This window comes from Coptis chinensis, chromosome 2, assembly GCF_015680905.1.
Source record: "Coptis chinensis isolate HL-2020 chromosome 2, ASM1568090v1, whole genome shotgun sequence".
NCBI classification, from domain to species: domain Eukaryota; kingdom Viridiplantae; phylum Streptophyta; class Magnoliopsida; order Ranunculales; family Ranunculaceae; genus Coptis; species Coptis chinensis.
In genome coordinates this window covers 101,687,064-101,711,860 of record NC_141457.1, presented here as the reverse complement: position 1 = coordinate 101,711,860, position 24,797 = coordinate 101,687,064, and the positions used below count along the sequence as shown (strand labels likewise).

Here is a 24,797-nt window from a genome sequence, read left to right as displayed (position 1 = left end):
ACACGCCAAAACCTCAAAACCCACATCATCCAAGAATCAATTTAAATTAAAATAATCTCAATAATTTTCCACCATCACTTTATTAAACTATTTCCCGTCCAAACAAAACATCAAACAGACTCTCTGAATAATAGTCCTCGATCACTACCATGTTCTCATGTCATGCTGAAAATATAAACTACGTTATTACATCTTTTCAATAAGAATCGGACCTAATAAAAGAACTAACTGGACTCGGGCAAGAATCCAAATCAAATGCCACGCGGTTCAATCGCTTTCCACTTATATTCCCAAGAACACACCCACGTTGCCAAAACAAAGCAAACATGGGTAACCAAATGGAATTTGCTGGTATGAGTAGACTAACCATATATAAACATTTCCAGTTTTTACTTATCCAACTAACATTTTAAATCTATCATAACCTAATCATTCTCAGCTTGGAAGACAGATAGTTCCGTCATCTCAACCGGCATAGTTTCTTCCCAAACAAAACTTTCATTATATTAACTCATTCTACTAACTCGTTTTAATATCTAAATAATTGAATTAAAACTTGCCGATATCCACTGCTGTATAAAAGGGTAGGACCGCATCCCTGCACAAAATATTATTAAGTCCTACCCTCCTACAAAAGAAAGTTAGAAATTTTATATAACATATGTAGATATCCTATATGTATTCAAATGTAAGCCCAAACACACTCGCATAATCAAATCAATTTCTTTTATCAATTAATCAATTACTTTTCTTATACACCCACCTTTTAGTACCTACTCCACGATTTGCACTCCACACATTTGCCAAATCACATTCACATTCTCCCCAAGAATACCAAGGACCAAAATTTCGATATCGGTTAATATATCGGTGTACCCAAAACCGAAATATATTGGATATATCGGATATATCGTTTTTTGGTGACGGATCAAAGTTTCTAAAATATCGGATATCTACCGATATATATCGGATATCCGGATATTTGAAATTTTTTAAGTTATTAACAAATTTCAAAATAAAATAAGTTATTAAAATATGGTCGGAAAATTTCGTAAATTTCAATATTAAGTTATAAATATCGATAGCGAATTATATGGGCGATATAAACTTTCATATCGGAAACATATATTCGGAAAAAAGGGGTTCAATATTCGGTGGATATATGTCGGAAATATCGATATCAGTGTACCAATTTACCGAGATATATCAGCGAGATATCGGATATCTCGGCAATATTTTGGGCCATGCCGAATACCACAATATCATAGCCATCTATGGGCTTTCAAACACATATTTCACAGCCTCTTTGGGCACAAAAACTCAGGTCATTCATGGCACATTCAATGAATACTTTAGGTCATTCCCGTCACATTCAAGAAATACCTATCATATCACTAACGGGCCATTAATGACACATTCAATGAATGACCAGGGTCATTTTCGCCATATTCAAGGAATACCCAACCCTACATTCTCGTACACTCAAGAAATACAACTAACCCGCAAGGCGAATACATTAGTTCCTCTTTAGGGCAGTCCAAACGATCTGGTCATTCATGGCACATTCAATGAATACTCATATATAACGCTAACGAGCCATTTATGGCATATTCAATAAATGCCCACCTAACATATGACATCATCAGTCATAAAACTCAATTCCAAAACTTGAGGCGTGGAGAGTTCTAAAAGGGTCTTCAGAATTTGTTTTACGATTATTGAACTTTATTGCATATATTATTTCAGAGAACGAAAGAATATCTTGTTTCTTATATTTTTGGTTTACGCGTTATTAATTATTATGGATGTCTAAGTGTCATAACGTTGTATATCGTAAAAGACTGAATTATTACATAGTAGCTAATACACGTACACAAGTATATTTAGAAAGGTCTTAGCCTAAAGTCAAGCATGCTAATAGTCCTAGATCTATCCTAATAGACCGAATCATAATCCGAGTTAAAAATCAATTTTTGGGTCAACTGGTCAAAGTCAACCCCAGTCGGTCAATCAAAATCAACACGCCAATGGTCAACAAAGAATAACCACCAGCCAGTCAACAACGGTCCAACCGGACCTAAACTCTTCTAACCCAAAAGCCCAGAGACTAAGGCCCAAAGTCTAAACTTAAGTCCAAAAATGAAAATCTAAAGTTTAAAACATCTAAGCCCATATGCCATATTCCGGCCCAAGCCCAAGCTAACCCGACTAAAAAAGAAAACAACAACACGTTTTCTTCTCCTTCTTCCTCCTCCCTTCACCAGCGCCTCCACCATATATGCAGCCACCACGGCCATCTATATCCAATATGAACCCAGCGGTTTGGTTCATGGAGAAAAACCCCATGTACCTATACCAACAAATCGAGATTCCATTATACTGAAAAAATCGGGATCGACACCATTAATGGCTTCTCTGGAGCTTCAACAGCCCCACCTAATCCAGTATTTAACCCTTCCACTACAACCAACACTAAACCAAGAAATACAACTTAATAACACAAGAGTTCAAACAACAATCTAAACAGGCGACGCCATTAATGCTCCCTCCAAGCTTCGACATCCCTCATCTCACGACACCAACAAATCGCCGTCAATTCAACTCACTAAAATGCATAGATACTTACCTAGTTCACCTCAACATTTATAGTAATCATAATCAAATCAAATTAGGTTCTCGTTTTGTTTCAATAGATCGGGCAGATTTTCAAGAGACACTTTCAAACTAGAGAAAACATTAGTTAAACCATATAAATTTAAATGTAAAATTTATCATGTGAACACAATAGGTATTCTCCAATTCCTCCGCATATATACAGAGTGAGTAAACACAAAAGCTTAACATGAGCAGTAAAGCAGAAAACGGAAATCATTATATCTTTGTCGGTAAACCCAAAACATGCTGTAAGAGTAATAAGAGTAAGAACTTTCATGTTCAATTGAAGTGAGATATTCTCTACTCACCCGTATTACACTCCAACTATCAGCTAGGTCTCAGAATAAAACTCTTCCTTTTCTTCTTTCAGTAAAACCGCTTTTTTCTGTATAAAACTCTTGTTGTGTTTTTCCCCTAGAAACTCTACGTGAGAAAACACCTTTTTTTTTATTAGTTTTAAAAACCTCACCGAAAAACAAGGATAACACTTATCTAGTTACTTGCGAGACTTTTATCCCTAAGCTGATAGTTATCATATATATGTTTTATCTATTTTCATTATTATTATAGGAAAATAAAAGAAAATGCGGGGTGTTATAATATATTAAAAGGATTATAGGATTCAAGATAGAAAGAAAAGCTCGGGATGCATCCGCCTTTATCTTATCTTAAGTTCCCAATCACATCATTTTCCCTTTAAAAGGACTTTTACCAGGTTTACAATCCTCCTCCTACTTATGAGCTACTAGCTGCTGGAAAGAGAGGTAACTGGAATCTAGGACTATAGGAGCTAAGCCTTACCTACTAGCAGGGCCAATTTCTTCCCCATGAGTTCTAGTCTCAATAAGAATGTCTTACTGGAAAGCAGGAAATTCAAATTTCTAGATGCATGTTGAACGAGATTAGCTTTTTACCAAAGAAAGGTTTACAATCCCCTAACAATAGGTGTTAGGGCTCACACAATCTATGGGATAAATCAATGTGATGGGAACTTTATTGGCGGGCTTGCTTCTCGGGGTTAAAAGTTGGCGGCATCATCTATCTACTCAAGCCTCTAAAAGTTACATCATCGTTCAACTCTAGCTCTGCTGGCTAAACAACCTCAGTAGGATCTTTCACACATTTCCGTAGCATAAACACGTGGAAGACATCAGGAATCATCGCTAAGTTAGACGACAAAGCAAGACGGTACGCCAAACTACCAACGGAGGCTACTATCTCATATGGTCCAATATATCGTGGACTCAACTTTTCTTTCATGCCAAACCTCATAACTCCTCTCATAGGGGAAACCTTCAAAAACACAAAATCGCCTATAGAAAACTCAACCCATTTCCTCTTCAATCTACATAACTTTTCTGCCTACTCTGTGCTGTTTTAATCCTTTCTCTAGTGACTTTAATCTGTTAAGATGTCTCTCTCACTATCTCAAGCCTAAGCAATACTCGGTCTCCCACATCTGCCCAACAAGCAGGTGATCGACATGGACTCCCATACAAAGCCTCAAAGGGTGCCATACCAATGCTCGACTGGAAACTGTTATTATATGCAAACTCCACCAAAGGTAAATGCTCCTCCCATCCTCCACCAAAATCCATTACACAAGAGTGTAACATATCTTCTAATATCTGATTCACCCTCTCCGTCTGCCCATCTGTCTGAGGATGATAAGCAGTACTCATTGCTAAACTAGTACCCATAGCACGCTGAAAACTCTTCCAGAACTCGAAAGTGAACAAAGGATCTCGATCTGAAACAATACTCACTGGAATCCCATGTAACCTGACCACTTCCCGAATGTATAAGGAAACTAACTTATCTCAGTATTTTCACATGCGTCAATAGGAATGAAATGAGCAAAACCGTTAAGCGATCAACAATAACCCAAATAGATTCATTACCTCTCCGAGACTTAGGCAAGCCATCAATGAAATCCATAGAAATGTGCTCCCATTTCCAAATCGGTATCTCTAATGGTCGCAATAATCCGAGAAGGCCTCTCGATGTTACGCGCTTTAACTGGCGACAAGTTAAACACTGAGAAATATATTATCCGACATCTCTTTTCATTTCTTCCCACCAAAAGGTCCTCTTCAAGTCTTGGTACATCTTCGTTCCTCCAGGATGAATTGTAAATCGAGAATGATGAGCTTCATATAATATCTCATTCTTTAACTCTGCGTCATCTGGTACACACAATCTCTCATGAAATCTCAATCCTCCCTCAGAATCAACTGCCCAATCAGATGGACAATTATCTAAAATATCAATGACCAGATCATCTAACCGACTCAAAAGAAATCGGTCTCTATGCTGCATGGTAATCACTCTACTGAAAATCACCGGCCTAACCTCCAAACTACATATATATCCCTCATCTGTATCTGGTGTAATCCGGACATCATAAGCTGCTATAGTCTCTAAACTCTTCCACTCTTGCACCATAAGAGTGGTCAAAACACCAGGCAATCAACTAAGTGCATCCGCAACTACATTGCCCTTGCCTGGGTGATACTGAATCTCGAAGTCATAACTACTTATGAACTCCATCCATCTCTGCTGTCTCATATTCAACTCTTTCTGTGAATAAAGATACTTCAAACTCTTGTGATCTGTGTAAAGCTCAAACTTCTCACCATATAAATAATGTCTCCACACCTTCAAAGCAAAAACCACTGCCGCTAACTCCAGGCCATGAGTAGGATAACGTCTCTCGTGTATTTTCAATTGTCGTGAAGCATACGACACCACCTTCTGGTCTTGCATTAACACACAACCCAAACCAGTTCCACTAACATCTGTAAAAACCACTAGTTTTCTGCCTCTAGTCGGGATTACTAGAATTGGAGCTGTAGTCAACCTCTGTTTCAATTCTAAGAAAGTCTTCTCACAATCATTAGTCCACACAAACTTCACATCTTTCCTAGTTAACCGTGGTTTGAGTGCAATAAGTGAGAACTTCTCAATAAATCTCCGATAATATCCATTTTAACCCCGTGAAACTCCTAATCTCGTAGCGGTGGTTGGTTGTTTCCATTCTTTCACTACAAAGAACCTTCTCGTGGTCTACAAAGAATCCCTTCATTAGATACCACATGTCCCAAGAAACGAATTTCTTCCTCCCAAATATGGCACTTGCTAAACTTAGCATACAACTTCGTTCTCTTGAACGTCTGCATCACTATCTTCAAATGCATCTTATGTTCTTCTGTGTTTTGTGAATACACTAAAATGTCATCAATGAAAACAATCACAAATTTATCCAAATAGGGCTTGAAAATACGATTCATCAGTCCATAAAGAATGCAGGTGCATCGCCAACCCAAAAGGCATCACAAAAAACTCATACAACCCATACCGAGTTCTAAATGCAGTCAAAGGAATACTCTTCTCTTCAACTCCCATCTGATAATAACCAGTCCTTAAATCAAAATTTGAAAATATCTTAGCCCCTTTCAACCGGGTCCAAGCGGATCATCAATCCTAGGAAGTGGATACTTATTTTTATAGTCACCGGTTCAAATCCCTGAAGTCAATACACATCCTCAAAGTACTATCTTTCTTTGAAACAAAAATAGCAGGCGCACCCCATGGTGAGTTGCTCGGTCGTATGAACCTGTCATACACACCTTAAAAGATTCAAACCCCTATACTCAAAAGATATGGTTAAGCCACAAACAAAAACACTAAAACTTAAACTCTTACCCCTTCTTGAGTAATTCCTCGACTTGCACTTTCATTTCGTCCAAAAGTTTAGGTGCCAAACGGGAAGCCGACTTCGAAACTGGAGCAGTCCCCGGTAACAAGTCTATACGAAACTCCACCTCCCTCTTGGGTGGCAACCCTGGAATCTCCTGAAAAACATCTTCGAAGTCTCTCACTACTTCCACATCGCTGATATCCCTCGTGGATATCTCTATAGAGCACAGGAAGCTAGACATCACCGAGTCCTCCTTAGTAACACAGGTGTGAATCAACCTCGGCATGCTAGGTGTATTCACTATAACCTCCCTCCTCGCACAATCCAAGATAACATGATAACGTGTCAACTAGTCCATACCAAGTATGAAATGGAAACCCTCAAACCCCAAAACGATCAAGTCTACCATAAAGACATGGTCTAAGAAACATAACTTAAAACATTTGCACTCATCATATAAGGTAACAGAAGCTCCTAACGGTGTCTTAACACACAAGGGCTTAGATAAAAGGGTAGTTTTAAAACTTTCTTTCTCAACATACTGACGAGATATAAATGAATGTGAAGCACCCGAATCAAACAAAACTCTGAATGTAAACTGAGATGAACTAAAGGTACCTTCAACATTCCTGTGTCTGGCATAGCTGCATAGGCTCTAGCACGAGTGGTAGTGCCGGTGCTCTGCTTTCTTGATTACCGGCTTGGTAGGGCAATAACGAGATAAATGACCCACTCTTTACACTCCAAAAAGCCCTTTCAACATGAACTATGGCTCGCTGGTCAGTGCGGAGTAAAAGTAATCTTCGGGCCGGGTCGATCACGGAAGAGTGGGAGCTCGACCCTAAAACGGGGAGACCGCCTCTACCACTTATTCCCTTGAGGTCTTATTCCTCCGGAGGTCTATAGCTATAACCCGATGCGCTGATGGCCTATAACCACCTGGCGATGAAATCCTCCACGAAACCCCCGGGATGGTGGTATCTAAAACGGACCCTCGAGGGTATATCATAAGGCCTAAACATATTCAGCTGCCTGCTCTCAAAAGGCCTAGGACCAACAACTAGTATCTCACCAAACTTCCTCTTCCCCCTCGACTCTCTTAGGGCTGCATTCTAGTCCTCATATCTCAATGCCAAGTCCAACACACGATCAAAAGTGTCCCCGTCAAAAAGAATCAACTTGCTGGACAAGTGACTCTCTAACCCACGTATGAACTTTTGGTTTTTCTTCTTATCAGTATCCACATGATAGGGAGCAAACCTCGACAACTCATTAAACTTGGTCACATACCCAGTCACAGACTTCCTGTCTTGAGTCAACTCAGAGAATTGTTGAGCCAACTGCTCTTTTATTGCCTCTAGAATGAACTTACTCTCAAACCTAATCTTGAAGTCCTCCCAAGTCAAAGTTCTAGTGTCCAGACTATGGGTGAGAGCTCGCTACCAAAACCTAGCAGCGTCATCAAGTTGGTGAGCTGCCAACTCCTGCTTCTGAACCTCAGTAAGTTGCATACGCTCAAATACATTTTCACAACTTTGAATCCAAGACTCCGCTGTGATCGCAGTCCCAACACCAGTAAATCGCTACCCACCAAGAGTACCAAACTCTTTATTGCGCTTAGCAAAAGGATCTCCATGAACAGGATGGTTATTCTCGCGATAGCCCGCAACAACCGATTCATTTGTCCTCGACATGCAGATTTGGAGTGTTCACTGCAGGTTCAGTAGTATTACCATTACGTGTCTCAACCATGATCTACAGTTCAAACAAAACTCCGTTAATATTCATATATATCCAAAACTCTCAACACTATAACCCATATTCCACATCCGAGGATCACTTAAACTTTCTCATCTAAGCTAACCTAGGCTCCGATACCAAAAATGTCACAGCCCGAATTTTCTAAACAATTACAAAATGAATATTTGAAATATAAATATCTCAAACATCACTCGGTTCAATTGTCTAAAAACCCAGGCTATGACGGGGTAGATACAACACATGTCAAAACCTAAAACCCACATCATACAAGAATCATCTTAAATTAAAATAATCCCAACAATTTTCCACCATCACTTTATTAAGCTATCTCCCGTCCAAACAAAACATCAAACAGACTCTCTAAATAATAGTCCTCACTACCATGTTCTCATGTCATGCTGAAAATATAAACTACGTTATTACATCATTTCAATAAGAATCAGACCTAATAAAAGAACTAACGGATTGCTCCAGGCAAGAATCCAAATCACACGCCCAGTTCCACTGCCTTCCACCTATGTTCGCAAGAACACACCCACGTTGCCAAAACAAAGCAAACATGGGTTAGCAAAATGGAATTTGCTGGTATGAGTAAACTAACCACATATAAACATTTCCAGTCTTTACTTATCCAACTAACACTTTAAATCTATCATAACCTAATCATTCTCATTTTGGAAGACAGGTAGTTCTGTCATCTCAACCGGCATAGTTTCTTCCCAAGCAAAACTTCCATTATATTAACTCATTCTACTAACTCGTTTTAATATCTAAATAATTGAATTAAAACTTACCGATATTCACTGCTGTATAATGGTAGGACCGTGTCCCTACACAAAATATTATTAAGTCCTACCCTCCTGCAAAAGAAAGTTAGAAATTTTAAATAACATATGTAGATATCCTATATGTATTCAAATGTAAGACCAAACACACTCGCATAATCAAATCAATTTCTTTTATCAATTAATCAATTACTTTTCTTATACACCCACCCTTTAGTACCTACTCCACGATTTGCACTCCACACATTTGCCAAATCACACATTCCTGTGTGCCTCTCTCCCACCGAATACCCACTACACCAAAACAGTATATTACTAATGCCCAGATATTTTAGTTCCTAACGTTTTCCCAGCGTAACTAGGTTCCTAACGGTTTTTGGGCGTTTAAATGGTTCAGAAAGTGTTGCTTTAATTTTATCTTATTTGAGAATTAATTGGTAACGTATTTTGAAAGTTTTGCTTCGACTACAAACCGTAAAGGTTAAAATAATATTAGAAAATAAATAAATTAATTAAAGTTTGGTGAGGGGAATTAAAAACAATTGAAACATAGCGCTCGTCTCTCTTCTCCCTCTTAAACTAATTCTCTTCTTTTATAGTTTTCATCGCCTCTATCTTTGTTCTTCTCCTCTCTCTCTCTAGCCACGACCGCCTTTTTACAATACTGCTGCCGCCGCCACCCTTCATCAACACTGCTGACACCACCCTTCATCAACACTGCCGCCGCCACCCTTCATCAATACTGTTGACGCCACCCTTCATCAACACTGCTGCCGCCACCCTTTGCCTTCTTTTTCTTGGGTTTATGTTTAGTTCACAACTAAACTTTGGTGTTAGTTGCTTCAATTGTAACCAAAGGTGCGATTTTTATTTTGATATCTTGTGTTCCTTCAATGAAAAATTCAATTTGATTGCAGTATATGTATGCTTGTTTGCTTAGTAGGTTGAAGAAAGTACTAACCCATTTTTAACTCCGCCTGTGCAAACCAATTATGCCGGTCCCGGAGGGTGGAGCCTTGGACTGTTTTTCCATCTTTAACTCGTTGTGGTGTTGCCGATTTGTCTTCTTGACCATATTGGTTCACTTGTTTCTGGTATTGAAAAAGCCTTAAATGTAAGTATCACCTTTTGTTCTGTTTTTAAGTGATTGGCTCGTTTACTGAGTTTTTTTTACTCATCCGTGCATTCACCTTTCTTTTCTAGGACAAATCTTCTACCTCAAATCTAAAGATTGAGGCTCTTATTTTTACAATATTGGTTATGGCTTCATACTCACCTTCGGTTTTCCACCCTTACATAAAGGTACCAATGGAAATTATGTCATACTGCCATCAAACGTTTTTCATTATTGTGATTGTTTGGAAATGAGCAATAGTTTCAAATCTTTTAGCTTCTAAGAGTTTCCTTTGAATAGTCTCATCCTAGACTCTAAGTGTTATTTGTTGCGGGTAGATCTCTCATTTGTAACATGTATGTAGTTATGTACGGCCTCAATTTAGTATTCCAATTCAAAGCGATGGAATGCTTCATAGGTGTATGATGATGTGATACATTATTTGAGTATTTTCACTGATGTTCTTTTCACTCAGGTCCTATCTAGTCCTATATTGTATCTTTGTTAGTGGCGGTATTACAAAGTTCTTCTTTGAGGCCTTAAGAGTATGTGGGGAGCTTGTCCGAGTTAATGCCCAAATTTTCAGGTGATTGTAGTTGCAGTTGATGGTGACAAAAAATTTCAAATGATATATTTCTTGCAATAATAATAATAATAATAATAATAATAACGATTGTTATTATAATATATATTTGACAAGTAAAGATATATATGTTTTGTAGGCTTGTGATTTTGACTCTAAACCTTATGTCCATCCAATTTATAATGCCATCTTGAAACGTCTAGTAAACCAAGATCAATATTAGGTTTGATAAATATCGATCAATAGATGTTCTTTTGTCTATTTTGTTTTTTTAGATTCTTTTATGGGGGAATGGAAGAAGCATGCATTATTTCTGAATTTTTGTGACATAACTTTTGGGAGTTCTAATTTCAGGAAGTTAAATAGTGTGCTATTTCTTGCGTGGGCCTTGTCATCTCAACCTTTGGTGATAATCTTCAAATAGAATTGCCTACATTCCTCCCTATACTCGTTGACCGGATGGGTAATGAGATAACTCGTCTTACTGCTGTAAAGGTTAGTTTGAGCATATCTTACCTACCTATTGACGAAAGACATTCACATCTAATTTGTATGTTTAGTTCGACTTTTTTTATGGCAAAAACGCATTGGGCCGGGACATGGGACGTAACAATGGAACGTCAACTCTTATGTGGTACACCCTCGGGAGAGTCTATTCAGGTCTTTTATGGGTAGAAATTTATGACAAAATGAAGTAGAAACTATGATATCACTACTTTCTTATTTTTTTCCGTTATATTCGTAAGTATCTTGTGCACTTAAAGATCTCCACATACTACACATTAGTTGAAGTGGGAAATGAATGAGATGAAGTCTTCCTTAGCTAATGTCATGGGTGTGTTAAAGGTGAGTTTGCACTTGTGTTTTCTTGCATATAATATCAATATAATATCATTTTGGTGTGAATATATGATCTAGAACTTATATTCTCTTATCATTTTGGTCTTCCATACTTGGGAGTTGATTCTTTATTGTTACCGTGGTTACTAGGTGTTACCGGCATTCTTTGTAGCAAATTCTGTCACGAGGTTTTGTTAATTGGCCATAATGAAGTACTGAAGGCAGGTCAATCAATAAATTGGATAAGTCACGGATAAGTTGTAAATTTCAAAATCCGCATACTCATTCATTATGTATGACTTTTTGGTAGTAATAAAAATTAGTATTTGATCAGATGTACTTGTGAGGTTTTATGTTTATTGATAGCTTTTGTGGAATTCATTAAAAATAAAAGGGAGGCATGTTATGCAGGTAAATGGTAAATGGGTGGCAGGGCAAAAATAATTTTTTTTAAATACAAAATTGTTTAGTAACGGCAAGAAACCGTTACTAATCTCTTCATTGAGTAACACTTGTGTGGAAGTAAAAGCGTTAGCAATGGGTGAAAAAACCGTTAGTAAATGCTTCAATTAGTAACACATATTCTACGTTTAACAAACATTACCAACTTATACAAACTGTTACTAATAGCTAAAGAAAGTTACATTTTATAACTGTTAGAATCTAAAGGAAACCGTTAGTATTGTTAGAAATAAATAACACACGTGCTGGTGAAAAACCGTTAGTAATTAATTTCAGTTACGCTAAATAACCGTTACTATAAATAATTTGTAACGGTGAAAAACCATAACTAAGTAAATTAACACATTAATAACGCCCAAACAGTTACGCATAAAAAGCGTTACAAAAATTTTTAGTAAGGGCCAGAAACCGTTAAGGATATCTTGTTTTGGTATAGTGACCACAATATCATAGCCACCTCTGGGCTTTCATACACATATTTCACAGCCTCTTTGGGCACAAAAACTCAGGTCATTCATGGCACATTCAATGAATACCTTAGGTCATTCCCGCCACATTCAAAGAATACCTATCATATCACTAACGGGCCATTCATGGCACATTCAATGAATGCCCTGGGTCATTCCCGCCACATTTAAGGAATACCCAACCATACATTCTCGTACACTCAAGGAATACAACTAACCCGCAAGGCGAATACCTTAGTTCCTCTTTAAGCCAGTCCAAATAATCTGGTCATTCATGGCACATTCAATGAATACCTGGGTCATTCATGGCACATTCAATGAATAGCCATATATAACGCTAACGGGCCATTTATGACATATTCAATAAATGCCCACCTAACATATGACATCATCAATCATAAAACTCAATTCCAAAACTTGAGGCGTGGAGAGTTCTAAAAGGGTGCTGTAAATTTGTTTACACATTATTGAACTTTATTGCATGTATTATTTCAGAGAACGAAATAGTATCTTGTTTCTTGTATTTTTGGTTTACGCGTTATTAATTATTATGGATGTCTAAGTGTCATAACGTTGTATATCGTAAAAGACTGAATTATCACATAGTAGCTAATACACGTACACAAGTATATTTAGAAAGGTCTTAGCCTAAAGTCAAGCATGCTAATAGTCCTAGACCTATCCTAATAGGCCGAATCATAATCCGAGTTAAAAATCAATTTTTGAGTCAACTGGTCAAAGTCAACCCTGGTCAATAGTCAAAGTCAACCTGCCAATGGTCAACAACATTCAACCAGCCAGGTCAACAACAGTCAACCAGACCTAAACTCCTCTAACCCAAAAGCCCAGAGACTAAGGCCCAAAGTCTAAACTTAAGTCCAAAAATGAAAATCTAAAGTTTAAAACATCTAAGCCCACATGCCATATTCCGGCCCAAGCCCAAGCCCAGCTAAAAAGAAAACAATAGCACGTTTTCTTCTCCTTCTTCCTCCTCCCTTCACCAGCGCCTCCACCACCTATGCAGCCACCACTGGCCATCTATATCCAATATGAACCCAGCGGTTTGGTTCCTGGAGAAAAACCCCATGTACCTATATACCAACAAATCGAGATTCCATTATACTGAAAAAACCAGATTCGACACCATTAATGGCTTCTCTGGAGCTTCAACTGCCCCACCCAATCCAGTATTTAACCTTTTTACAACTTAATAACACAAGAGTTCAAACAACAATCCAAACAGGCGACGCCATTAATGCTCCCTCCAAGCTTCGACAGCCCTCATCTCACGACACCAACAAATCGCCGTCAATTCAACTCACTAAGACGCATAGATACTTACCTAGTTCACCTCGACATTTACAGTAATCATAATCAAATCAAATTAGGTCCTCGTTTTGTTTCAATAGATCGGGCAGATTTTCTGGAGACACTTTTGAACTAGAGAAAACAGTAGTTAAACCATATAAATTTAAATATAAAATTTATCATGTGAACACAATAGGTATTCTCCAATTCCTCCGCTATACATACAGAGTGAGTAAACACAGAAACTTAACATGAGCAGTAAAGCAGAAAACGGATATCATTATATCTTTGTCGGTAAACCCAAAACATGCTGTAAGAGTAATAAGAGTAAGAACTTTCATATTCAATTGAAGTGAGATATTCTCTACTCACCCGTATTACGCTCCAACTATCAGTTAGGTCTCAGAATAAAACTCTTCCTTTTCTTCTTTCAGTAAAATCCCTTTTTTTTGTATAAAACTCTCGTTGTGTTTTTCCCCCAGAAACTCTACGTGAGAAAACACATTTTTTTTTATTAGTTTTAAAAACCTCACCAAAAAACAAGGATAACACTTATCTATTTACTTACGGGACTTTTATCCCTAAGCTGATAGTTATCATATATCTATTTTATCTATTTTTATTTTTATTTTTATTATTATTATTATTATTATTATTATTATTATTATAGAAAAATAAAATAAAAAGCGGGGTGTTATACTATGTGAAACTCCTTGTGCAGAAACAGCATGTCATTTATTCTTCCAATGCTCTTTTGCTTCCTGTGTTTGGAATTGGGTTTTTTCTATATTTAAGAGAAGACTATCTCTTGATGAAGACGCATTATGTTTTGTTAAGAAGGCATCTAAGGTGCAATTTAGCAATCGGATAAAGGACTTATGGCATGCTTCCATAATTAATGGGTTCTAGATCATATGGACAACTCGTAATCAAGTTAGATTTGATAATCACAAATTATGACAGACATGTCAATTCAACATCAACTGAGAGTCACAGGACGCCCGTCTCGTGCACCTAGAATAATTGAAGTTTGGTGGTATCCACCCTTTCCTTCTTGGGTCAAAGTGCATATTGATGGTGCTGCACACTGTTTGCCTGGTCATTCATCATGTGGTGCAATTTTTAGAAATTCAAGAGGGTTTGTAAAGGGTTGTTTTATAGCCTACCTAGGAGGCTAGGAATTCAGAACTCTATGTTTGCTGAGTTAACGAGAGTTATTTTAGCTATAGAGGAAGCTCATCGAAAAGGATGGAAATATGGAATAAACTTTGGTTGGAATGCGACTCCAAATTGGCACTGCATATTTTCAAATATTCAATCTGTTCCATGGAGGCTTCTTGCCAGGTGACGGAATTGTTTGTTCATTGTCTCAAGAATGGAGTTTCGTTACTCCCATATTTATTGAGAAAGTAATAGAGTTGCAGATATATTGGCCAACAATGGACTTTGCTCTAAGTCAATTTTTCTCATGTTGGTCCTTTAGCACTGAATTTCATTGGAAGGGGGATTATTCATGACATGAATGGTCTCTCTAATTATCGATTAGTTAAATTAGATTCAACTGCATTGAACTAACCTCAAAATATAAATAACGGAAAATCAGAAACTGGATGCAAATGCATTGAACTAACCTCAAAACATAGTTGGATTATATGTTGTGAGAATGTCTCGATAAGTATAGTTTTGCATTTAAAATTGTGTTTATCTTATCTCTTTCCGTATGATTGGTAACTTCTTGCTATTCAAGTAGCTTCAATATATATGAACTTTGCCTTATTAGGCAATCTCACAAAACTTCAATTAAACTTCTATTATTAAACAACAAAATGAAATTGAATAGTTTTATCAAATGTGAGTTTTTTTTAATGGAGAGTAAGATTTTCACGTTATAAGAAATTTGGATGAGTGACAAATATAATATTAATATATAATAGTTATGTATATTTACAAATATTTTTTAGAATAATTAATATAACAACACCCGTTCGTAGATAATCTTTGCAGATTCCATATAGTGAGTCATGCATAATTTAAAGAATAATTAATGGGAAATTAGGAACTAGATAATCTTTGATGATCCAACATAGTAAATCAAACATAATTTATTTTTTATGTCATGTTTGGAAGGACAATATAGATAGATCAGTAGAAGTTGGTATTACACACCACATTGGATAATTAAAAGAAAATCGAAAACTGGATTCAAATACATAACTAAGCTCAAAGAGTAATTAACGGGAAATCAAAAACTTTATGCAAATGCAATAAACTAAACTAAAAAGTAATTAACTAGAAATCGAAAACTTGATGCAATTGCATTAAACTAACGCCAGAGAACAACTAACGGAAAATTAGAAAATGGATGCAAATCCTTGAAAAATATTTAATGGGAAATTGTAAACGGTATGCATTAAACATTAAACAAACCTCAAATAATAATTGATGGGAAACCAGAAACTGAATGCAAATGCATTGAACTAAAGTCAAAAAATAATTAACATAAAATCAAAAACCAAATGCAACTGCATTGAACTAACCTCATATAATAATTGGTGGGAATCAAAACTAAATGCAAATATGCACTGAAATAACCTCAAAGAATAGTTAACGAGAAATCAGAAACCGGATGTAATTGCATCGAACTAACCTTAAAACATAAATAGTAAATTGGATACAAATGCATTGAATTAACCTCAAGAAATAATTAACGGGAAATCGAAAATTGGATGCAAATTCATTGAACTAACCTCAAACAATAATTAACTGGAAATCGGGAACTAGATGCAAATGCAATCTTATCAAATAATAAACGAGAAATCGAAAACTGGATGCAAATACATTAAACTAATCTCACAAAATAATTAACCGGAAATCAGAAACTTGATGCAAATGCATTGAACTGACCTCAAAGAACAATTAACATGAAATTGAAAATTGGATGCAGATGTATTGAACTAACCACAAATAATAATTAATGAGAAATTGAAAATTTGATGCAACTGTATTAAACTAACCTCAAAAAATAAATAACGAGAATCGAAAATTGGATGCAACTGCATTCAACTAACCTCAAAATATAAACAACGGAAAATCAAAACTGGATGCAGATGTATTGAACTAATCTCAAAGAGTAATTAACAAGAGATTGGAACCTTGATGCAAATGTATTGAACTAATCTCAAAGACTAATTAATTAAACATAAAAAATTGGATGCAACTGTACTAAATTAACCTTAGTGAATAACTAATGTGAAATTATAAAATGGATGCAATTGCACTGAACTAACCTCAAATAATAATTAATGGGAAATCGAAAACTTGATGCAACTGCATTGAACTAACCTCAAAGAATAATTAATGAGAAATTGGAAACTGAATGCAATGTACTACATTGAACTAACTTCAAAGAATAATTAATAGAAAATCATAAATTTAATGCAAATGCATTGAACTAATAACCCTAAAACATATTTGTATTATAAGTAGAGGGAATAAATGTTTCAACAAATATAGTTTTTCATTTTAAGTAGTGTTTATCATAATTTTTTTATTATGATTAAGAATGTCATGTTATTCAAATAGCTTCAATATTATCTTCGTCACATTAGACATTCTCACAAAATTTCAATCAAACTTCTATTATTAAACTTAACAACAACAAAAAGTCGATGAGTTTTATCAAGGTTTGATGCTTCATTTTTATAGAGAGTGGTGCAAGAAATTTGAATGACTGATTAATATAATTTTAATATCTCATAGCTATGCATAGTTGCTAATATTTTTTTACAATAATTTAATATAACGGCACCCGTTCGTAGGACGGGTTCGAAAGCTAGTATATATATATGGATGGGGAGGGATTAATATACTATGATTTTCATACCATGGCCCACAACTTCACCCATAAGATGAACTAGAACCTAATTTTTTGTGGATATGTCCAACAAACCTTGAAGATCACCTCTACAAAATTTCAGCTCATTTCATGATGTTTACCAATGTCAAATGAAGATTGCAAAATCGAAAAATCGGGCCCGTTAAAAAAAAATTAAAGTTGTCAACAATTTTTAATTAGGTTAGAAATTTCCAAATGAGCCGAATTTTTGTGGAAAATATATCCATAGTTAGGAGATCATATCTACAAAATATTAGCTTTTAACTCATCTTGTAAAGGGGCGTAGTATAAAATAAAAAACCATGATATATATATATATGGGTTCCGTTTACCACACTTTTTATACCATGGTTTATACCACACCCCCTTACAAAATGAGTTAAGGGCTAATAATTTGTCGATATGATCCACTAATCATAGATAGCATCTACACAAAAATTCATCTCATTTGGAAATCTCTAACCTAGTTAAAAATCATTGTCAACTTTGAATTTTTTTTAACGACTTAGATTATTCGATTTTGCAATCATCTTTTGATATATTTAAACATTATCGAATGAGTTGAAATTTTATAGAGGTGATCTTTATGGTTAGTTAAACACATCCAAAAAACTAGGTTATAATTCACATTGTATGTGAAGTTGTGGGGCATGGTATAAACTTTGATATAAAAAGTGTGGTGAACGGAACCAACTTCTTCAAACTCAACACTGATGCTTCCTTTGTTAAAAGGAAACAATCTAGTTATGGCTATGTTTTGAAATACTAATGGTGATTTTATTGTTGTAGGACTTGGGAATGGATGGGACCTCACAGCAGAAGATGCAGAAAGTCAAGGAATGCTCCAAGCAATCAAATGGAGCAGGAAGTTCAAACTAATGCAACGGGAAATTGAAACCGACGACAAAAATGTCAGGTCTTTTTTGGAGAAGGGACAAGCTAATATCTCATGGACTTCTCAACTTTACCTATATGATGCACTATCTATTTTGCCATTACTAGACAAAGTTTGTTTTAAATGGGTCAGCAGGACATGTAATATAACTGCTCACACCATAGCTGCTTTTGGGAAGCTTCACTCCAACGGACATTATGCAAGAGAATTGAGTGTCTGTAAATATTCCTTAATATATATGATGATGGTTAAAAAAAAAAAAAAAAAACTAGTGGGATATTAGAATTTTTACAAGTGGGATATTAGATTTTTTTTTTTTTCTCTAAACTTCCGTTAATTTATTTCAAGAATTAGAGCATCTCTAGGGGGTGGTAGTATACTCTTAAAATTTGAATTTTTTTTGAAGAAGCTGGTCGCAAATTTCGACCAACTCTAGGTGGTCGCAAATTTCGACCCATAAATTTGATTGTGTAGACCACCACTGTGGCCAAGATACCAGCCGCCATTATTCTTGTCGCGTGCTATCGAGTAGAAAGTCTGGGATTTCACAAATTGCTTCATTCACACCCAACGCTCCAAAACTATCTCCACAACTATGACTTCTTCTTTATCATTGAAAACTAGTCAATATACCAACGTTGCCGAATCAACTCAACAATCCTATTATTTTGATACACTCGATCAAGAAAGGTGCCAAATTTGCACCTCAAGAAAACACATTGCATTGTCATGCAAGTATATGAACAAAAGATGTCCTAAAGCACCACATTGTCAAGGTTATATATATGCTCATATATAGAAGTTGTAACGAAGATGGTGAAGAAGTAAGATTTTTGAAATGCATGTATGATATATGTCGTATATATATATATATATATATATATATATATATATATATATATATATATATATATAGAGAGACAGTTTGTTGATATGCACGTGTTGTGGCGAGGATGATCATTGGTATATGTATTGCCCCTATACACAGATATCATGCCCAAATGGTTGTGATGGTGTTAAAGAGCTGAAAAAGTTTGCGAACTTTGAAGAAAAAGGTCTTGATCTATTGAAGTGTTTAGTGTGTGAAAAATGTGAGTGGTTAGATGCTGTAATGGAAAAAGGTTTAAGAGTGGTTAGAGTGTTGTAATGTGAGTGGTTAATGTTAATAATTTTATTTTCTATAACTATGTAACTTAATGTGTTTTTTTTTTAATATGAATAAACTTTAATTTTATATAAATATATGTTAGTTTAAATTAAAATATATATATAATAAAATAGAAATTGATTAACATTGTTTATTGATGATTAAAAATAAATATGCATCTACGAAATTAAATTAAATTACAACAATCAACGTCGGTCACCCCTAATGCTCCATAGATGCTCGACAAAGTCGCTTTTAAGTCTATCATGCATAGTCTTTGATTGAACTCGTAGAGTCCCCTCAATGTAATGTTCCCGAGTAGGTGGGATCTGTGGTTGCCCTTCTGGATCAGGAATGTACCTCCTCATTTCATAATTTTTATTCTTAGCTCCGATTATCATATTGTGCAATATACATGCTCTCATAACAGTACCTATTGTCTCCACATGCCATAATGTGCAAGGTTTTGCCAAAATCCCAAATTTAGCTTGCAAAACCCCAAAAGCTCTTTTAATATCTTTCCTTGCAGCTTCTTGCATCGTTGCGAACCACTTCGTCTTTAGAACATTAGGGTTTGAAATTGTTTGTATAAATGCCGCATAGTCAGGATATATACCATCAGCTAAGTAATAACCCATATTATAGCTATGTTGATTTACATCAAAATAAACAGGTGGAGAAGTACTATTGATCAAGTGCTCAAATACCGGCGAGTTGTCCAACACGTTGATGTCATTATATGACCCTGGCATCCCAAAGAAAGAATGTCATATCCACAGGTCTTCGATTGCAACAGCTTCGAGAATAACATATAGTTTTCCAGAATGACCACTATAAGCACCTGCCATCCAATTGGACAATTATATCATTCCCAATGCATACAATCAATGCTTCCCAACATACCCGGCCATCCACGTATGGCAAAATGTGCAAGCAAGCGTTCTGTATCTGTAATATTTGGCCTTCGCAAGTAGACTGAACCATACAATTTGATAATTACATCACAGAAATGCCTCAACGCCTAGTTTCCAGTTTGCTTAGAAATGTATAATTGATCGTCAAGTTGATCAGCCACCGTATTATAACCAAGAATACGCAAAGCTGCAGCCACCTTGATCAGAGGATCTATATCAGGTTTACCAACATTATTAAATTTAGGCTGAAAGTACTTAAAATGAGTTTGAATATCGTTGAAGATGTGAAGAAATAAAAATTTTTTCATACGAAAGCGCCGTTTGAAATCCTCTTTCGAAAAGACAGGACGATCGACGAAGTAGTTGGCCTTCAAGATTTCCAAAGTCAGAGCATAGTTTCTATGTTTCACTTTTCGACCCTTCTTTGAACCACCATGTGGTGCCTTCAGAGCATGTACAACCAAATGGTGCTTCATAAGGGGAATGGCGTTAACAAATTCTTCATTAAGACTATCTACCGAGTTTTCCACTGGAGAAGATGAAGAATAAGACGACGATGAAGATGAAGATGAAGATTGAAAGGGAAACATCTCATACACTTCATGATCCATTTTTTGGCAATGTGTGTGTGTTGTTTGTTAAGGATTGATGTGAAATGGTTAAGTTGTTTGTTAAGGATTGATGTGAAATGGTTGAGTTGTTTGATAAAAATATTTGAGGTTGAGAGTATGTAAAATGAAGAAGGAGATGAGTGTAGATATAGGATGTAGAATTCCGGCCGTTTTTTGCCCGTTAGAGCATGCGACATTAGGCGGGCGGTACCACTGGCGCACGTGATGCTGGTCAAAGTAAAAAAAAATTGGGGCGACATATGCAATAGCGCGCGCCATTACTAATATCACGTCGCATCCACATCCAAATTGCCAAATTTGCGAACAAGAATGCGAACAAGCAGGTGATGCGACCGGATTTGAGGCCACCTAGAGATGGAATTCCGAGAAATTTTAAACTTTTCTTTCAAATTTAAAGAAAAACACAGGTTATACTACCACCTAGAGATGCTCTTAAATCCGGTTATGCGACCGGATTTGAGGCCACAATACAAGATTATGGTGATGGATGATGGTCCCAAATCCCAAGCTCATGATAGGCAATAGTTCTGTTGCTTCTAAGACTCTAGGAGTGTACTTGATATATGAGTGTATTAGTGTATGACACCACTACAAAATTAGGGCTCAATCACATCTGTTCCTTTAAGCTTCTGACTTTTCTTTTTTTGGTTTCTCTTGGTGTAGTACGAAATGGCTATATAAAGCAATGACATTGAAGTGATTGAATTTGAACCAAGTCGAGGTTATAGGTCCAGCCAGTATAAGCAACATTTTTTTTTTGTTAACTAAACTAATTTATTAATTACTTAATTACACCAAATGGTATCTATACACACACCACACCAGTAGCGTCTATACTATGAATATTACATAAAAAAGATGGAGGTGATAGGGTTATATACTAAAAGTATTACTTTTGTATTAACTCTAATTCTTTATATTTTGAATGATAATCATATGGGCAAATGTTATGCATATTATATATATTATTAGTTATATGCATGTGTCTAATACTTTATGTTGTAGATGATATGGTGTGAACACACAGAAGATCATATCATCAGTACCTTATAAAGTATAAGTAATCGTTCACAACCTAGATGGATTTGGACAAACCATTAGTACGGTTGTAGTATAATATAGTATTAGTCTATCTTGACTATAGGATTACACTAGTACACTTTGTGTGTATTGAACAGGACCAAGTGAAGTTGTTTATCTTTATACTGACTATATAAGAGAACAAACGTCTCTGTTATTATGGATGTTTGTCCTCCTAATCCGGATATAATAACGGGCACTTACATGCATTGTACATTGTTTTAAATCATCAATGAGTGAGATTCATTTGTGAATCAACAAACTCAATGGATTGGGTAACGACATTGTATGTAAGGTGTGCTGTTGATTATAGAAGGAATCCGTGTCCCGCAAGAAGTCGGGTTGATGATGTCCCCTTGAGGAGCTCAAAAAGATTGTCATGTAAACCCTGCAAGTGGATTTATTCCGACATGACAATGAGGTTGAGTGGTACTACTCAAGGACATAAGAAGTTGATTAATGTAGTTGTCAGTAACTTGACTTAATCAACGGACATGTGATATCTTAAACACAGGGAGATCAACGAGCATATAATATGGAGCCCATAAACGCTGACACGTAATTTAGGATTAAGGCGGTAGTATAACAATGGCCTTTAGTTGAATAAACCATTTGTTGACGGACTTGGGCCGTGTGTTCTGGGCGAACATGGGAAGCCTAAGCCCGTCAGGAGGCCCAACCTTAATTTCTCCTCATGGTCCCTGTTGTAGCCTATAAATAGAATAATCTCTCTTTGGCCAAAATTCACTATTCACTGGATTAGAAAAAGAGGCAAGGAAAGATAGATCTAAAATTGGATCTAGCTTTGTGAGAAAGAAGGGGTTTGGTAGATCGTTGCTCACACAACGTCCAATCTGTTCTAAAGGAATACAACAGAAGATCAAGGGCTTGGATTCTCAGAGTTATCTAAATCGGATTCAAAGGTATGTTTTCTATTCAAAATCGTGAGAACCCCATTGATTCCGCTGCGCATGGGTTCTCGCGTTTTGTAGAAATTTTGCATTCTGAAATAACGGTTCCTACAGGAGGTGTGGAGAACCAAAGTTCACTATAAACAGGGAGAAAGGGATAGTTTTCATTATGTAGTTAATGGGAGGATGACCAATCTGTTTGTTGAGCTCGTGTCGATCCCATTCTTGCAAGACAATCTGCCCCAGAGTTACACTCACGATAACAATGCTAAATCAAAGTTTGTGGAATTCCACTTATCAATTCCCATATATCTTCCACAATTTCCTTAATTTCCCATGGAACTTGGCTATTTTGATGATTAAGGAGATCGCATAGGAAACTGAAATCCGTTTCAACAACTATTAGAGGAATTCTAAGCTGTGAAGCTAAGCGCAGTGCTATTCGAATAGCAAAAGTTTCAGCCAACAAAGATGTTGCATAAGGAATAGGTACAAACCCTACACAAATGAAAGAACCATCATCCCGTCGAAATAAACAACCAGCTCCACTCGGACCAGGATTACCAAACGAAGACCCATCTGTATTTATTTTTGTCCATCCATTTCTTGGAAAACTCCAAAATACTGGAAGAAGAGTTCTTGAGTGAACTGATTCGTTGAATCTGTAGTCCAATTTAGAACATTCGATACTAGTGCATTGATCGAACGAAGAGTACGTCTTGTATCAGATTGAGAACCATCAAATCGACTTTTATTTCGACATTTCCATATCCACCATAAAGATTAGGGGTGGCAATGGGTCATGTTGGATCGGTTTCGTGTCGTGTCATACTCGGGTCACGTGTTAGGAGAGCAAACCCAAAGCCGACCCAATTATTAATCGTATCAAGTTTGTCAAATCCAAACCCAACCCGCATATGTAACGGGTTATCCAACGGGTGACTCGCTAAGCCAACGGGTCAATTTTGGATCGGGTTAACAGATAATCTGTAAGTTTTTTTTTTGGATAAAAAATATTTATTAATCTAAATAATAAAATAACTTGCAAAAGTGCGCAGAGTTGTTGAAACATATCTACTGAATGCCTGAACCAAACAAGTAAATCAAGGTAAGGGATTTGAGGCATAAACTAAGTAAACAAAGGGAAAAAAAAAAAGATGAATTACAAGTAAATCAAAGTAAGGGGTTTGAGGAATTGGGGTTGAATACTTGAATGTGACTTTGACAGTTTAATTGTTCACTTTTTAGAATTGAGACTAGGGTAAGGGTTCAATGTTAATGTTATCATATTTTTATTGAATGAATCTATAATATTCTATATGTTGGATTGCCAGCTGATGCCACTCAATCCAGCTGATCCTTTTCTTTTTAGTATTTTGTTTTAGGTAATTGGGATTATGAGATTAAATAAAATACGAAAATATATATGTTTAAGGACTTAAAATAGGTCATACGCGTTGATGACCCGACCCATTGAACCCGGGAACTAATAGGGTATACTAACGGATTACCGGGTTAATATGTGTGACCCTAATCCAACCCATTTATTTGATGGGTTTGACGGGTCAACCCTTAAATGACCCAAAAATACTTTTTTCCCAATCTAAACCCGCTAATTTCGTGTCGGGTTAGCGGGTCATGTATAAAT

At 36.2% G+C, this 24,797-nt stretch overlaps 3 protein-coding genes across 3 annotated transcripts; all 3 read right to left on the bottom strand.

Annotated features, from left to right (window-relative positions):
- Window positions 1-4,704: 4,704 nt before the first annotated feature.
- On the bottom strand, window positions 4,705-5,100 carry LOC147519719 (uncharacterized). Its single transcript, XM_086594177.1, has one exon. The coding sequence runs from the start codon at window positions 5,098-5,100 to the stop codon at window positions 4,705-4,707; it is 396 nt and encodes a 131-aa protein (XP_086450303.1).
- Window positions 5,101-19,818: 14,718 nt separating this feature from the next.
- Window positions 19,819-20,250, bottom strand: LOC147519718 (uncharacterized). Its single transcript, XM_086594176.1, has one exon. The coding sequence runs from the start codon at window positions 20,248-20,250 to the stop codon at window positions 19,819-19,821; it is 432 nt and encodes a 143-aa protein (XP_086450302.1).
- Window positions 20,251-20,379: 129 nt separating this feature from the next.
- LOC147519717 (uncharacterized) lies at window positions 20,380-21,002 on the bottom strand. The gene is made up of 3 exons (XM_086594175.1): window positions 20,699-21,002; window positions 20,516-20,587; window positions 20,380-20,453 (listed from the first exon to the last, which is right to left on the bottom strand). The coding sequence occupies exons 1-3, from the start codon at window positions 21,000-21,002 to the stop codon at window positions 20,380-20,382; spliced, it is 450 nt and encodes a 149-aa protein (XP_086450301.1).
- Between the last annotated feature and the right edge of the window lie 3,795 nt (window positions 21,003-24,797).

Excerpts from the sequence above, each read along its gene's own strand:
- LOC147519717 (XM_086594175.1), bottom strand. The coding sequence starts at position 21,002 with ATGAAGCACCATTTGGTTGTACATGCTCTGAAGGCACCACATGGTGGT. Across the intron at positions 20,588-20,698 it reads TGCAGCTTTGCGTATTCTTG|TCTACTTGCGAAGGCCAAAT; the intron begins GTTATAATACGG and ends TGTATGGTTCAG. Across the intron at positions 20,454-20,515 it reads TGCCATACGTGGATGGCCGG|GTGCTTATAGTGGTCATTCT; the intron begins GTATGTTGGGAA and ends ATTGGATGGCAG.
- LOC147519719 (XM_086594177.1), bottom strand. The coding sequence starts at position 5,100 with ATGGTGCAAGAGTGGAAGAGTTTAGAGACTATAGCAGCTTATGATGTC.
- LOC147519718 (XM_086594176.1), bottom strand. The coding sequence starts at position 20,250 with ATGGGTTATTACTTAGCTGATGGTATATATCCTGACTATGCGGCATTT.